This window comes from Sinocyclocheilus rhinocerous, unplaced genomic scaffold, assembly GCF_001515625.1.
Source record: "Sinocyclocheilus rhinocerous isolate Xijiao unplaced genomic scaffold, SAMN03320098_v1.1 scaffold1705, whole genome shotgun sequence".
NCBI lineage: Eukaryota > Metazoa > Chordata > Actinopteri > Cypriniformes > Cyprinidae > Sinocyclocheilus > Sinocyclocheilus rhinocerous.
Window position 1 is genome coordinate 192,861 of NW_015643585.1, and position 16,025 is coordinate 208,885.

Here is a 16,025-nt window from a genome sequence, read left to right on the forward strand (position 1 = left end):
GCCTATAAATACTGCTGCTGTCATTAATGATCATCAAACAACAAAACAGCTGTGATAAAAATCTATATTTAATTTATACAGTGAACACTATGCAGTGTTATTTTCCCTAATTATTACATTTCTGTATTTGAATACTACCAACCTTATTTTAATTGTAACATTCTGTTGTATTTATCTATGCTTGTAATTTGTGTATTTGTTCTTATTTTTACTGGCTGTTCTCTTGTCTCTTTAATCATGTTTAAACTTTCTTAGTTACTCTAGTAATATTTGCTGTGGTATCAAAGCAGTACTTCGCTTTAAGTAATACATGGAAAGCAAGTTGAATTGAAATATTTTTCTTTTATTCCTGATCCTAAAAATGATCCGATCCGTGGGTCAAAAACCGTAATGTGATCCGAACCGTGAGATTTGTGATCCGTTGAACCACTAATTGTGACATCATCGCAGATCGAGTTTAATTTATCCCCACCCCCAAACAAATCTATAAATAATTTTTTTTTACATTTATAACAGCCCAAGCATACCTATATACATATAGAATGCTGCACCAAACAAATTCGTAAGGGAAAAAGTGTAAACAATAAACCAACTCCACAGCGGATTCTAAGTGATCAAGGGCTTAGGACGTTCCAATTAAGCCCATTCCAAGGGTTCCGCCAGTAGTGGGCAATCATGCAACATAATCAATGACGTACATCCGAGTAAACGAGACGGAGGGAAGTTTGCGAGTGAAGGGCATAAAAAACGGACTGGAACACAGCCCAAGTCCCAACCTACATTTTTTATTTTTCGATAGTCAGTTAAACCCAGATGTACGTGACATTATGAAAGAAAGGATCTGCCGCTTCTTCCCTTCCATCTCAACTTTAGAGAGTGCTTGCAGTGAGGCTGTGTGTTACTTGGCATGAATGGTCAACTTTATCACTTAGTGTTGGCAAGATGTCATGATGCAGTATAGTCTAATAAACTTGCTACAACAGTGGAGAAAATATTTATTTGATCCCCTGTTGATTTTGTAAGTTTGCCCACTTACAAAAAAATTAAGGGTCTGTCATTTTTATGGTAGGTTTATTTTAACGTAAAGAGACAGAATACCAACCAAAAAATCCAGAAAAAACACATTATATAAATGTTAGAAATTGATTTGCATTTCAGTGAGTGAAATAAGTATTTGATCCCCAAGCAAAACATGACTTAGTACTTGGTGCAGAAACCCTTGTTGGCAAGCACAGATGTAAGACGTTTTTTGTAGTTGGTCACCAGGTTTGCACACATCTCAGGAGGGATTTTGATCCACTCCTCTTTACAGATCCTCTCTAAATCCTTAAGGTTTCTTGGCTGTTGTTTGGCAACTCAAAGTTTCAGCTCCCTCCACAGATTTTCTATAGGATTGAGGTCTGAAGACTGGCTAGGCCACTCCATGACCTTAATGTGCTGCTTCTTGTGCCATTCCTTTGCTGTCTTGGCGGTATGTTTTGGGTCATTGTAATCCTTGATAGGCCTGCACGATTAATCGTTTGTAAACCGAAATCGCAATTTGAAAGGGTGCGATTTTCAAATCGCAAGAGCTGTGATTATTTCGATGAAGGACTATCAAATATGTAACAAGCATCTACTTAGTTTTTGACAGTTTGCTTCATGCACATTTTACTTTGATGCAGAGTTTAACCAATAGGGGGCATTTTAACACTGCACGCGCTGACTGAACCAGCAAGTAACGCCATTTGGAAAAGATAAGCACGAGCGGGAGCAGCAGTTCAACTTCCCAACAAAGTGTGTCTGCAGAAGAGCAAAATTTAAAAAAAAGACCTAAATATCTCAAAACCTGAATCTCAGCGAATACTTGCCTCAAAGACATGAGAAATATATAGAGTTTATATATTGTTAATTTAACTAAGATACTGTAGTTATTTTCTTAATTTGTCATGACAGATGTTTGCTCGCGCATGTAAACGCCCACATCGCCTCCGCGTAAACAAATGTGAAGAGTTCAGCCCGGCTACTTTTTGTTTCTAGAAGACGACGCGCTGAGAGAAACTACCCAGAATGTACCTCACAACGCAATGCGTCGCGCAGCTAGATCCAGTGGAGAATATCACTCTGATGAGTAGCCTAAGATTACTTGCATCTGTTGTTGTTGTTGTTATTGTGACATAACTTGTACACATTTTACTAAGACTTTTCTAATAATTCCTGACTACATGTTTGAAATCAAGTGAAACATTTTGAAATATGTGTAATTTCATTGTCAAAATGTCTCAAATCGACAGGATGTTTGTTTAATGTTTTATAACATACAAAACCACAAGATATAAAAGTAGTATGAGTGTTAACACTATGAATGAATGTTAGGCACACAGGTGTGTTACTGTTCAAGTCTCAGTGTTCAGATCAGTATGTTCAATCATGTGTCCTTGACCTTCACTGTCCTTGCGGGTGCTGCAGGATTTCAGTCCATTTTGTGTTACCAATGGTTTGCTTGGTGACTGTGGTCCCAACTGCCTTAAGATCATTAACAAGCTCCTCCTGTGTAGTTCGGGCCTGATCCCTCACCTTTCTCATGATCATCCTTACCCCTTACATCCTTATCCTTACCGATTGATGGTTGTTTTGTATTTCTTCCATTTCCGAATAATCGCACCAACAGTTGTCTCCTTCTCACCAAGCTTCTTGCTGATGGTCTTGAAGCCCATTGAAGCCTTGTGCAGATCTACAATCTTGTCTCTGACATCCTTTGACAGCTCTTTGGTCTTGCCCATGGTGGTGGGAGAGGTTGGAATAGAAGATACAGATTGTGTGGACAGGTGTATTATACACCTAACGAGCTGACATTAGGAGTAAATTCAAAAGTGGCAGGACTAATCTGTGTTCCACATGGGCACATAACCAATCTGTGGGAGCCAGAATTCTTGCTGGTTGGTAGGGGATCAAATACTTATTTCACTCACTGAAATGCAAATCAATCTCTAACCTTTATATAATGTGTTTTTTCTGGATTTCTGTCTGTTGTTCTGTTGTTGGTGTTTCTTTGTTTGAATACGGCGCTTATCACATGCTGTGTGGTATCGGCGTTTGGTATCGGGGCATTTTAACGAGTACGAGTACGAGTACAGGAGCTCAGTATCGGGCCCAGTATCGGTGCATCCCTAGTTTCAACCTTAATGTAGGTTATGGTCTTTACTGATGTAGAATTGTTTACAGTGTGTTTGGGTTCTTAAAAGTTTAAAGAGTTTATATGTTTTTCTCCAAATCGTGCAGCCCTAATCCTTGAAGACTTATCCATGACCCGCCTTCAGTGTTCTGGCTGAGGGAAGGAGGTTCTCGTCCAAGATTTTACAGTACATGGCCCCGTCCATTTGCCCCTCAATGCGGTGAAGTCATCCTGTAGTCTTAGCAGAAAAACAGCCCCAAAGCATAATGTTTCCACCTCTGTCCACATGGGCACATAACCAGTCTGTAGGAGCCAGAATTCTTGCTGGTTGGTAGGGGATCAAATACTTATTTCACTCACTGAAATGCAAATCAATCTCTAACCTTTATATAATGTGTTTTTTCTGGATTTTTTGGTCGGTATTCTGTCTCTATCCATTAAAATAAACCTACCATCAAAATTACAGATCCTTCATTTCTTTTTAAGTGGGCAAACTTACAAAATCAGCAGGGGATCAAATAACAACGCTCTACATTGCGAGTAAATCACTCACATATGCGAATAAATCTTCACTCTGGGTGACTAGATGTCTAATATTAGCCAATGGCTAATAAATTCTCAGATTTTAAGTATAAGTTTAGCACAGAAATATTTTCACTCTCCGAACACACTACCGTCAAGCGATCTGTGCTTTTTTTCAGTTCATCTCAATGGATGCACAGCGCACCCGTGTTTGACGTACCGTAAACTCTAGTGTAACGGCGCACGACTCGCCGTCGCTTTGGTGTGAGCAGAGAGAGCGAGAGAGTCTTGCAGAATTGACGTGCTACATGTAAACGATATTCTTTGTTGTATTTTCCTGTCAAAATAACGGTGTTCCTTTGGATTTTTTCAGCTTTTAAGAACGGATCTACTGCGCAAACGGCAATCTCATTGGCTGGTGCTCACCTATTATCGTCCCTGTTTTGATTTCAGCAAATCAGTTTGAGCGAACGCACACAACCTGATTAATATTCATGAATCCAGCAGCTCGTTAATCCTTAGTGCATTTTATACTGTTCTTATTAGTAGAATTTGTATTATTATTATTGTTAATATCATCATCATCATCTTATCAGTATTATTGTTAGTTTTTTTCCCCTTTTTTTTTTACAGAAACACTGAATGACCAAAAAAGCGCCACCACCCAGTCCTAAGTTCATGGTTACAGTCAGTCACCGCACTGGTGTGGATATTTACTGTACTTTGCAGTCTCAGATTCTAGCCTACGTCTTGGAATATATGAACCAAATAAGCATTTTCACCATATATTGTCATCTGAACAAGTAAGTAACAACTATGGCACTTTTGTTTTGACCAATTGAGGAAAAAAGCATTAGCCTACAATAAATCGCGCTACCAATGGTGATTTAATCTAAAGATTGGTTTGCTCATATCACATCAAACCATGCAAATTATTATTATTGCTATACTTTATTCTCAAATTATTAATGTTAACAACATTTTGATTTCAATTTCTGTACAGTCTAATATCTAATTGTCATACCATTCCAATTTCATATTAAGAAATTATTTTAACCCAAAAAGCAAATTATGCTCCTTCGAACTGGTTGTCTTTAAAATACAAATCTTGTGTAATCCCAGGCTATCTGTAATCAGAAGCACATTTAAAACTGGAATATAATTTAATTTCATTCACATTTCTGGATTACAATCCGCCATCAAAATGGTACATTTAATTATAGCATATAATTATGGATTGTTAGTCATGGAATCCCTGATGTCGGCCCCGTTTAGCCAAGCGCTAAATACCCTCAACGTTTTTTTGCAGCATTGAGCAATGTAACCAATCACAGATATATCTGTTGATTTCTTGAACGCAATGGCCAATCAGAAACGTTTTGTCAGAATTCACTCACCGCTGAAAGCACTGCAGTTTTTAAGTGCAGTTTTGCAAGCTTGTGAATCATCTCATGACTAAGTGCAGACGCGATGTAAATAAGAGATTAATTGTGCAGTTTAGAGAGCTTCATTGATTATAATGGAACTTTGTAAGATCGCGATGAACGAAGATGAGTGACGCTTTTTAGTGATAAAGGGAGCGCGCTTTGCGCACTTTCTAGGGTATAATCCATTCAGAATTTGCATGAAACTTTCGTTTTTCGGACACACAGGCTACACCTTGCAAAGTTTCGGGAATGACATCCTCATATTTACGCGGGATTCACTCTCGAAATAGCAGTGATTGGCAATGGACGGAACATGTTGATTTAATTCTGGAACCGGTCCTGGCCAAACCTCCACAGACAGCGCACGTCCCGAGCGAGTTCTAATTCACAGACCAAAAGCGTGTGTAAACTTTATTGAAATCGGGACATATCAACCAGTAATTTAATTTAATTTCCAGTAACAGACGGTAGAAAGTTCCAACAATGAATGGTATGCGATTTATGACAGAATATAGTCCCACAACTGATCATTTATTTTTTCCTCACGTGTCTCGCCTTTGGTAACAACGATTCAAAATGGAAACATTTCAAGTGACAAGGGAAAAAGACACGGAAAACTTCAGTGAACATCAGAAAAGCATAGCTAGAACTTTAAGCAGGCTGTGTGCATTTTACTGTGGACTGTCTGTTTTGAAACTTATATGGTAGTTAAATAGCCCCTAGACCTCAGTTATCGTGAAAAAAGCCAGGGAATTTCAGTTTTGACAATATGGGACCTTTAAATTACAAAAGAATCGAGCCATAACTATTTCAAACAGACATGGAAACTTTAGTTTCCAAACTCCATATTAAAGTCGGCATGAAACGGAAGTTGCAATTGTCTTTTCTTCTCTACTGTGACGTATATCGAGTGTCGAGTGAAACAGCATCTGAAATGAGAGGGCGGGACTTGAGTTCGTCCTTCGGGAATTGATTGGATCGTTGGAAGTTGGGGCGTTGCCAACAAAATGGAGGTAGATCTAAGATGCCAGTTTGCAGTTAGTGGTGGGGGTTTTCGCTCCACTGGATTCACCGCCGACACCAAAGCATGAATAAATGTTTTATTTATTAAGGAAGACGACGACGATCAATGGCACAAAACATGTGAGAGAGAGAGAGAGACTGAGATCGTCCTCCATCAAGTTAAGTCATATTCATAAAAAAAATCAAATTAGTTTGCGATGTCCTAAGAGTAATGTTGTCATAATATCCTAATATCTTTTCAATGTTTAAGGGTAACGTACTCCCTCATGACTGGTGTCAGTACTATAAACTAAAGTGAAGCAACAGCTTCAGCTTTTCCCCCCAAACGTCACTAATGTCACTGCAGCTGTTGGCAGTTCCAGATAGCTCCGCCCTTGCGCCATAGCTCGTGACCGGAAGAGTAGAGGAGTCATTTTGAGGGGGAGGGTAGGTTAACGCTTTTGATTAAAGATTACAAGGGCACATGAATTAAAAAAAAAATAATGAAGTGCACGGATAAATTATTTATAATAAACACTACAGTATTCCATCAAAAAATAAGAATTGTCAATTTTGATTTCATGCCGACTTTAAAACTTCATATCGCTTGATCTACTCACCATCTCCTTGTTTCCAGAGCTCAGAAGGAACTTTAATGGAAAGTTCCCCATTTCCAGCATCTGGATCTACAGCACTAACAGCTGCTGTGTAAGCACTGGAGAAATAGTTCAGGTTCCTCCTGTTAACCACACAGTGATACAGAGAAAATATGTAGCAAGATGAAGACAAGAGCAGACTTGATTTCCAAAACATTACTACTAATGAGAAATTAAATACTGACAGATGACAGATACACAGGTGAATTTCAAAAAGAACCGTGTGGGTCATATTTCACTCCACAATAATTAAAATAAGAAAAAATATAAATGCAAAAATGAATGTGAAAACATAAACATGAAAATAATGCATAAAGGACCTAAAATTCTTCTTTTTTTAAATTTTGGAATTAAATGTCTCAGAAACATTTGTTAACAGTGTTTGTTTAAATTTAGTTTTCTTAAATTTGAAACAAAGATTCCTCTCATTTAATATAACTTAGTGTCCATTTTTTGAAAAATAGAAAGTTCATAACTGAGCTTACTGCTTGGATTCATGATGGCAGACCTCCAGTGTAGGGTCGTTGTAAATGAATGGAGCCTCAAGATCATTCACTCTCACCCTGTAGATACGGCACTGCTTGCTATTCAATTTAATACGGTTCAGGTTCATCACTGTTGGAAAGATGGTCAGCTCCACATAACCCTATTCAGAGAGAATGAATGTTTATATATACATATATACACACACACACACATACATACACTAGTCAACATTTGAAGTGGATCAAAACCTTTCATCAAAGTTGTCCTAAAACCAAAATGCATTCTTGTCTTAGGACAACTTTGATGAACTTTTCTGATCCACTTCAAATGTTGACTACTGTATATATTAATAATTCTGGCACATTTATCAATGCCATAATCAAAATATATTTTAACATTTTATCAACATTTGTTAATAGTTAAAAAAATTAAGCTTCATGACATTTATAATTATCAGACTGTATTATAATCTGTTCAGTATTACAATTTTAAATAAAGTTTTTTAAAGTCTTGTCTCAAACTTAACACGTTTTAATTTTTCAACATACTGCATATTAAAAGTCTGCCTATTTCCCATTTTCTGCTTCATATACACACATCATGTTCAGAATCTACATAGAATCAGAATATAAATGACTACTCACAATGACAGACTTTCTCTGAAAATTGATGTTGTTGATGCAGACTACCTGATGGGTTGTAAAAAGATAAACAAACAGTAGTGTTAAATCCATGCGACGGCAAATTATGATTTTAATAATCTATCCTGATTTGGCAAGTAAACACAACTGCAATCATATTCATGCATGCTGTGAGAATAGTGTATTTGATACTTATAGTTTATATGGTCGTGGGCTCTCAAAGCCCTTGTCTTTCTTGCGGTTCATGCTGCTCTTCAGTTTATTCACTCAAACCCTCTTTAACAGGTTCCGTTTCATTAAATCCTTAAGTTCTACTTGTTTGAAATACTAAAGACAAGTTATTTCTTGCTCAAACATAGCTGTAGTCCGTCTTGTTACGTTTTAATTTGTGAAATGACTGTAAAGCGCAAAAAAAAAATCAGCAACAGAACTATCCTTTTTCTGCATGTCTTCAGCCATTTTGTTTGTAACCGTAACCTTCGCCCTCCCGGCTTCTTCTTCTTCTTCTTCTTCTTAATGTTTAACGGCGGTTGGCATCCAGCGTATTTGGTGCATTACCGCCACCATCTGCTCCGGAGTGTGGATCCAGACAACAGGTTTTGCCCTCCCGGCTCCCGCGCCTAAGGGTTCTTGTTCTTCTTCTTCTTCTTGGTTTTTAACGGCGGCTGGCAACCAACGTAAATAGGCGCATTACCGCCACCTTCAGCTCCGGAGTGTGGAACAGAGTTTTATATTCTATTTATCAGTCCCGTCTCTTTAATAAAATCAAATTAGACTTTACTATTTATTTCACTTGACTATTTTATTAAAACCTTAAAAATGTTTTTCTTCTTCTTCTTCTTCTTCTTCTTCTTCTGCTTCTTCTTCTTCTTCTTCTTTGGTGTTTATTGGCGGTTGGCAACCTAACTGATTTGTGCATTACCGCCACCGTCTGGAATGGAGTCCTGATGGATCAGGATTTTGCTTGTAAGACAAAATAAAACAAAACCAAGCAAAACAAATAAACAAACTAGAAATTAAAACAAAACAAATAAAATACACTCAAAAAGACTATATTCTTTTATATAATTTAGTTTCTTTTACAAATGTAATAATAATATCATCATCTTATTAGCTGTTTTCCCTAATAAACCTGATAAAGTAAAATCATGGTGTTTTACCTATGTGTTTTACTTTCTTCAATGACTGAATAAGGTGGCATCTCTCACAGTTGTGTTTTATACAACGAAGTAGTACATGATCAACTGTTACAGTATTCGCATTCCCCAGTAGGGTGTTAAGTCCAGGGTTCTCGGATGTAACTCGATTATCTATCTACCTCAAGGGGGCGCGTCTTCTTCTTCTTTTTCTTCTTCTTCTTCTGTGGATTACTGGCGGGTCGCATACTAACGTTTTAGGTGCATTCCGCCATCATCTGTGCTGGAGTGTTAAAGGGGTCATATGATGCGATTTAAATTTTTCCTTTCTCTTTGGAGTGTTACAAGCTCTTGGTGCATAAAGAAGATCTGTAAAGTTGCAAAGACTAAAGTCTCAAATCCAAAGAGATATTCTTTATAAAAGTTAAGAGTCAACCACGCCTACCTAAAATGGCTCGTTCTAACACGCCCCCACACTATGTGGGAAGATTTGCATAACACCGCCCAAATGTTCACGCAAAGAAAGAAAACTTTTATTCTCGCTGTTGCCACCGCGGCCATGTTGTGGAGACGCTGTGTGTTTTGTTGTGAAAGCGAAACTACTTTGTTTGGCCTTCCAAAAGAGGACGATATCCGCTTCGTCATGCCTAGAGCTGATCCATGCTGGTCGCTGAGGAAATACATCAACTGCACGCTGTGGATCGCCGGATCGGCTTTCACCATGGAAGAAGCGGAGTCCAGCCCGGGGTCGTCACACGTGGTTGCCGCAGGCATCACAATATGGTAAGGGACGTAACATTTCCGTCACACGCTTGAGGAATTCGGCCAATCACAACGCACTGGATAGCTGGCCAATCACAGCACACCTCGCTTTTCAGACCGATGAGCTTTGTAAAAATCGACACATTTCAGAAAGGCGGGGCATAGAGGAGAAACAATAACGTACAGTTCTAAACGCTTCGCTAGTGCTCGCCATAGTAGGAAAGAAAAAGCTCTTACTTTGCTTTTTGGAATGCACGCTTCAAACAGACCGGTCAGTGAAGACGAAGAAGAGAATGATGTGTGCTCCCGGCGCCTATTTATACTATAGTCGCACCGGTAGTGACGTCATAGCTGTCGCCGGCCAACGAGTTGGTGTTTTTTCAATGTATGCTTCAGACACGGGTCACGACGAGGCGTTCCCCATAGCGACCCCTAGAGGACGCAGTTCGAAGTTCCCATGAAAGGGAAACAATAATGTACAGTTTGTGGAAAATAATGTGTTTTTTTTTTTATTTTAAGCCGCATAAACACATTTCATTACACCAAATATACAAAATAATGTTCTTTTTAGCAACATCATATGACCCCTTTAAGTGATTTCATCTAAATTTTATATATGAGTCCACTATTCTTGATGAATTTTGAAACTGCTTTTATAATTATACCATATCCTTGTTTTGTACATAATAATTTGCCAACTGTCAATTCTTTGCATCCTATGTTCAGTAATTCTCTTTGTAAATAATTCCTTTCTTGTTCATACCTAGAGAGGAATAGCAACACATAATCAAGTTTCCTTTTCTTGGCATATTTCACATAACCCTGTAGTGTGTTTAGGCTACCTATTATGAAGTGTAGAAATAAGTTTTGTGTGGCCCATCTTTAATCTTGTTAAAATGATCTAATCTGTAGAGAGGAAATGGTATTTTGTATATATACAAAATACCATAAGACAAAGTAGAATTATTAAAAACTTAAGTAGACATTTTTATAATATATTATAAAAAATGTCTTCTTGTTTTACTGTCATTCCACTTTTGTTGCCATTTCCTTCCTTCAAGTGCTTCTTTAGCCATTTTATCAGATTTTTTTATTTATTTATTTTTGTTTTGTTTTCCTGGTATATAATGCTGCTCCTGCACAGTAAAATCAGCAGTGTCAATTTAACACTTAAAGTGTTAATTTTAACACTACTAAAGATCATATATGATCCCAATCTGTCCAGAGTTAAAAGTACACTGTTTGTAGGGTTGTTAAAATGGCACCTTATTGTCAGACTCTGTTCCGTGTTTTGTGGTTGTTTTCCTCATGTGCCTTCCTTTCCCATGTTTAATTTGTCCCAGGTGTTTCCCATGATGTTTCATTGCTCCCAGGTGTGTCTCGTCATCCCCTCCTCCTGTGTGTATAAATAGTGTTCCCTGTGTGTGCTACAGCGTCCGGTATTGTTTGTGTCTACAGTGCTACGTGTGATTCCCCGTGAAGATGAATAAATTCGGAGTCCCCAGATCCGCCTTGGCCTCCCGATTCCCCTGCTCCGCCATGGCCTCCCGAGTCCCCGGCTCCGCCTTGGCCTTGGCCTCCCGAGTCCCCGGCTCCGCCATGGCACCCGGAACGGGTACCGCTCTAGAGGCCCACTGTCCCGTGTCTGTCCTGAGGGGCCCCCAGAGTGCCCAACCCCCCCTCCCCATTGGATGTTATATGGCGTGAGGACACGCCTTCTGGAGGGGGGCGTTATGTCAGACTCTGTTCCGTGTTTTGTGGTTTTCCTCATGTGCCTTCCTTTCCCATGTTTAATTTGTCCCAGGTGTTTCCCATGATGTTTCATTGCTCCCAGGTGTGTCTCGTCATCCCCTCCTCCTGTGTGTATAAATAGTGTTCCCTGTGTGTGCTCCAGCATCCGGTATTGTTTGTGTCTACAGTGCTACGTGTGATTCCCCGTGAAGATGAATAAATTCCTTGGTTTCTGTACTCTTGGTCTCTTCGTTCCTTGCTCCGTGTTCCCGCACCGTAGCAGATCGTGACACTTATAGTGCTGAAAAATGACACTGAGGGTGTAGATTGTTACACTTACTATTGTTATCAAAATTTTACACTAGGGGTCATTTAACACCTTTTGGTGTTGTTGTTATTCCTTTGGATTACTCTAAAAGTGTTATCAAGAAAGTATTCCTTTTAGTGCAAAATTTATTTTTACATTGTTCTATGGTGTCAATGTACATTATCAAATCTAAAATCAAGAGTCTTCAGACAGATATAATAACTCATTTTTATTTAAAAACTGGGCAAAGTGGCTACTTTAAAACAACAGTCAACAGTTCAGTCAAATTCATGAGGGGTTGCACAGAAATACAAAATGGATAAAACAAACGTATTAACTTCACAGAGACCTGAACAAGTGACAGCTAAATTTGAATAAGATTACAGTAGGGTACAACAAAACAAAATAAATTATCAGACCCGTAGGACATCTGCACATCAAAAGGTTTGTAATAAGTGAGTTCATTGACAGTAAACACTTTCAGAGATGCACTGGGTCTGTGATCAATTCTGTAGGCAAAAAGATGCTCATCAAAACAAACAGTTTTGAACTGCGATGTAACCAGTAACACGCATTCATTTCTGACAATAATATCCTTGATTTTATAAAACACTGGCAAATCAAGGTCTACCTGACCACAAATAATTAAGGTAGAACGATATTCCGTTCCATTATACTTCACCCATTTCACTGAGAGAACATTTGTTTCTGGAGGAATATTCAACTTAGATGCAATCTGAAGACTTTCATTCAAGTCACTGACACAGACATTCTTTCCTGGTCCAAGTACAATTCTGTCATAGCTAAAGGCTTCCCAGTTATATGCCATGAAATTCTGATATTTTTTGGCAAGCATCTTAAGTTATGTTCTTGAAACATTTTGGTTTCTTTATTTGGTTTAGTCTTTAAGAAATTGTGTTTGGACTCGTATCGCATTGACCACATGTGAACAATAGGCTCAATATTTCGTATACACCGAGGGTAGTGACACATTAAATCATGTTTAGGTAGCAGATTCTTTCCTGGAAATAAGCACTTGAACAGCCTGTGATGCTCAGTAATTAAGTGTTTCAAATAAACAGTAAGTCCTTCAGTTAAAATGGTAGAAAATACAATGTTCACTATTTGTAGTAAAAGTAGTAGTAATTGCCAGTATTTATCGTCTTGGGGCACAATGTCACCATATATTAGCGGTACATTTCGGAGTAGACACCAACACTGTATTGCATTTATGCCCAAATCATTGCTCTCGTCATCCAGTTTTACAGAAGGAGGCCGATTTCTCCTCTCCATGTATCCATAATTAAATGAATTTAATCTGCCATCCAACTCTTTCGCTGTCCAAAAATTAGCTTGAACATATTTTAAAACAAGTTTTAATTCAAACTGAGCAACCCCCTCTAAAATATCATGCATTATGTCCACAGAAAACTTGTCTGATATATTAAAGTACTGCAGAGTGTTTAACAAACATGTACGTTTCACACCACAAACTTGATGTAGTGTTGGGTCTGATTGTAGAGCTTCACAGTGTCGTAAGTGTGTTTCTTTGGTGCGGAAAGTTACATTTGGCTCATCTTCACAGAACACAGTTTGATAATCTTCCCTTTCAGCAAGACAAAACCTACAGTTATTCCGAGCTCTAAAAGATTCAACAAATCCAAAAAGGCCATGTAAACCAAGATTATCTCCCGTTACTTGGACAATGCTGCCACGCACAAATCCGGCAGGTCCTTGTATAACCTTGTTTTCAAGGACTTTTGTGTCATTTACAATAGGTTCCAATATTGCGTCAAATCCATATGTTTTGATGTCTTGGGCATGGAAAAGTGCACAGTATGTTTGTTAGAGATTAATTAAATTGTGGTGGGAAATTTCTCAAAGTAAAATATATACCGCCTAATCTGTGAATTCCCTTTTTGGTAACACTTTATTTCGATAGTCCACTTTAGACATTCTATTAACAGCAAGTAACTTTGCAGCTACATGTCAACTAGCAGTTAGTAGAGTACTAGTAGACTGTCTGCTTAATATCTTCTAACACTTTCTTTGTCAACATTCTACTAACCCTAAACCTACGGGATGACTTTTTATGTACAGTCCATCTTCAATATCAGAGTAAATACCTTTTTTATTAGGTAAACCTGACTTGAACCTACATGTGGTGTTTGGGTGCTTTAAAATGTTCTGTAAGGTTTGGAGTATTGGAACATAGGCAAACTTGTCAGTCACTGCAACTTGCTCATAAGTTCCAGTAGTCCTGTTTTTTCTGTTGTCAAATCTGATTACTTTCTCCACAGGCTGGACAATTCCCCATTTTTTGGTAAAACATGATTTTCATTTAGATATGGAATTAAGCATGGTGAAAGGGTTTTCAATTTCATGAAATGACTGCTCAATTGAACTTTTAATGTCCGTGTTTTCTGAAAATAAGCAATTTAGTCTCTTTTACTTGATCCTGGATGTCTTGAACTACTTCCTCCATAGACATAACAAAAGTATCAACAGTAGTCTGACTAACACCTGCAGCTTGCAATTGTGCTATTGCTGATGCACACAAATCGGTAGTGTTTTTGCCGGGAACTGGCAAAGAACTGTCCTTTGAACATGTAGCCACATCAGTATTACTTGGTAGCCCAACTGTATTATGAACAACAGCATCATCTTCAACACATAACAAAACTTTACTTCCTTCATGAACTCTTTTTAAGTGTTTGCGAAAACCTGAAAAAGTTGCAAATTCTAAACAGCAACCTGCTTCACCACATTTTAGTCAAAGTGATTTGCCAGGCAAGAGCCCATGAATTAACTTTAGATGTTGAACAAGAACATTTGTGTTTTCCAGACAACAAAAACAAACAAAACAAATCATTTTTCCCAGCAATCAAATCTAATGCAGGAATCTAGCTCTGAGTTCAGCAACTCTTGGGCACGCTGACCTTGCCAATGTCAATCTGAAAAACTGTTGTTTGTACAAAGATGTACATGTTGTGCAGGACTTTGCTGTAAGATGCAACAAACACAAAGTGCACTCTGAAAAGTTCATCAAAGGCACTGAGACCACTCACTGATTTGCACGGTATGGCTTTCTTGTTGGGAATGATGTATCCATGAATGCTGTTCTTCTTTAGACCCATGGCAAGCAGGTATGGCTGTGTGCTTTCTTCAATGGAGTCCAGGTGGTCTTGTATGTTAGTCCCGGACTAAAGATTAAAAAATTAAAATTAAAACCAGCTCTCCAACTGACTCTCTCTACATTAGTTTTTCACAATACAATTAGCCCAACAGACATTGATTTTAGGCAGACTACAGGTAATGACAGTAAAGACCAAATTTACCTTTTTGAAGATGATGAGGTGTTTTTCTGCTTGAGATGCGGACATCTTTCCAGGTCTCTTTCTGCCTTGTGGTGAAGGTGGGATCAAATGAAGTAAAAGAAGAATAGAAGCAATGTCACTGTTCCATCCTGGGGAAAAAGAAAAAAAAACAGAAATGGCAACATCAGAAAAAAAAAAATACATGGAGAAGTCTAAACAATCGTATTCTGAACTCTGACAGTCTAACCTGCATCCCCCATTTCATTCTCCTTCACAGTCATTTCAGCACAGTCAATCAGGTCCTGAAGGGCTTGGGGGGAGTTAAGCTAAGAGTAAGGGGGCGGGGTTGACCTTGTTGCTATGGATGATGTCAGCATGCTTACTAACTATGCACACAGTGATTGGCTGATAGTCTCTGTCAGAGATTTATTCATAGAAATATTGTAGAGCGCGATATGATGCCATATTCAAATAAAGATTTAAAAATAAAAATGTTAATTGCCACATTCAAATAAAGATTTTAAAATGCAGGTTTGATATGTTCAGCTAATTGTCAGCCTCTTATGCTTCTCCTAAGCAATTAGTGAATATGCATATAAACAGCCTTTTAATTAACAAAGTAGAATAATCATGGCCGATAGTAATTGTAATGCGGTGTTTGGGTTTTGTTTCATGTTCATGTTTTCATGTCTTTTATTTTGTAATTGTTTCATGCTGTCAGTGTCATGCTTCCCTTGCCCTCATGTATCTCTGCCTTGTGTATGTGTCATGTTCTGATTGGTAGTCTTAGTCATGTGTCTTGTTCCCCATTGGTTTGTTCATGTCATGTGACCTGTATTGTTTGCTATAAGTAGCCATCATGTTGCCATTGTCTCTCGTCGTGT

General features: G+C 38.3%; 1 protein-coding gene and 1 long non-coding RNA gene across 2 annotated transcripts in view; both read right to left on the bottom strand.

Annotated features, from left to right (window-relative positions):
* taf2 (TAF2 RNA polymerase II, TATA box binding protein (TBP)-associated factor) overlaps positions 1-8,384 on the bottom strand; it is an 80,134-nt gene extending 71,750 nt beyond the window's left edge. The window contains exons 1-4 of the mRNA XM_016574918.1: positions 8,085-8,384; positions 7,892-7,946; positions 7,247-7,407; positions 6,726-6,844 (exon numbers count right to left, since the gene is read on the bottom strand). Of these exons, the coding sequence (XP_016430404.1) occupies positions 6,726-6,844; positions 7,247-7,407; positions 7,892-7,946; positions 8,085-8,134 (385 nt within the window). The 5' untranslated portion in view covers positions 8,135-8,384. The remainder of the gene's footprint in view (positions 1-6,725; positions 6,845-7,246; positions 7,408-7,891; positions 7,947-8,084) is intronic.
* A 6,507-nt stretch (positions 8,385-14,891) lies between these two features.
* The window catches only part of LOC107757436 (uncharacterized), a 2,149-nt gene continuing 1,015 nt past the window's right edge, over positions 14,892-16,025 (bottom strand). Inside the window, exons 2-3 of the long non-coding RNA XR_001641937.1 lie at positions 15,163-15,290; positions 14,892-15,027 (exon numbers count right to left, since the gene is read on the bottom strand). This is a non-coding gene — a long non-coding RNA (uncharacterized LOC107757436). The remainder of the gene's footprint in view (positions 15,028-15,162; positions 15,291-16,025) is intronic.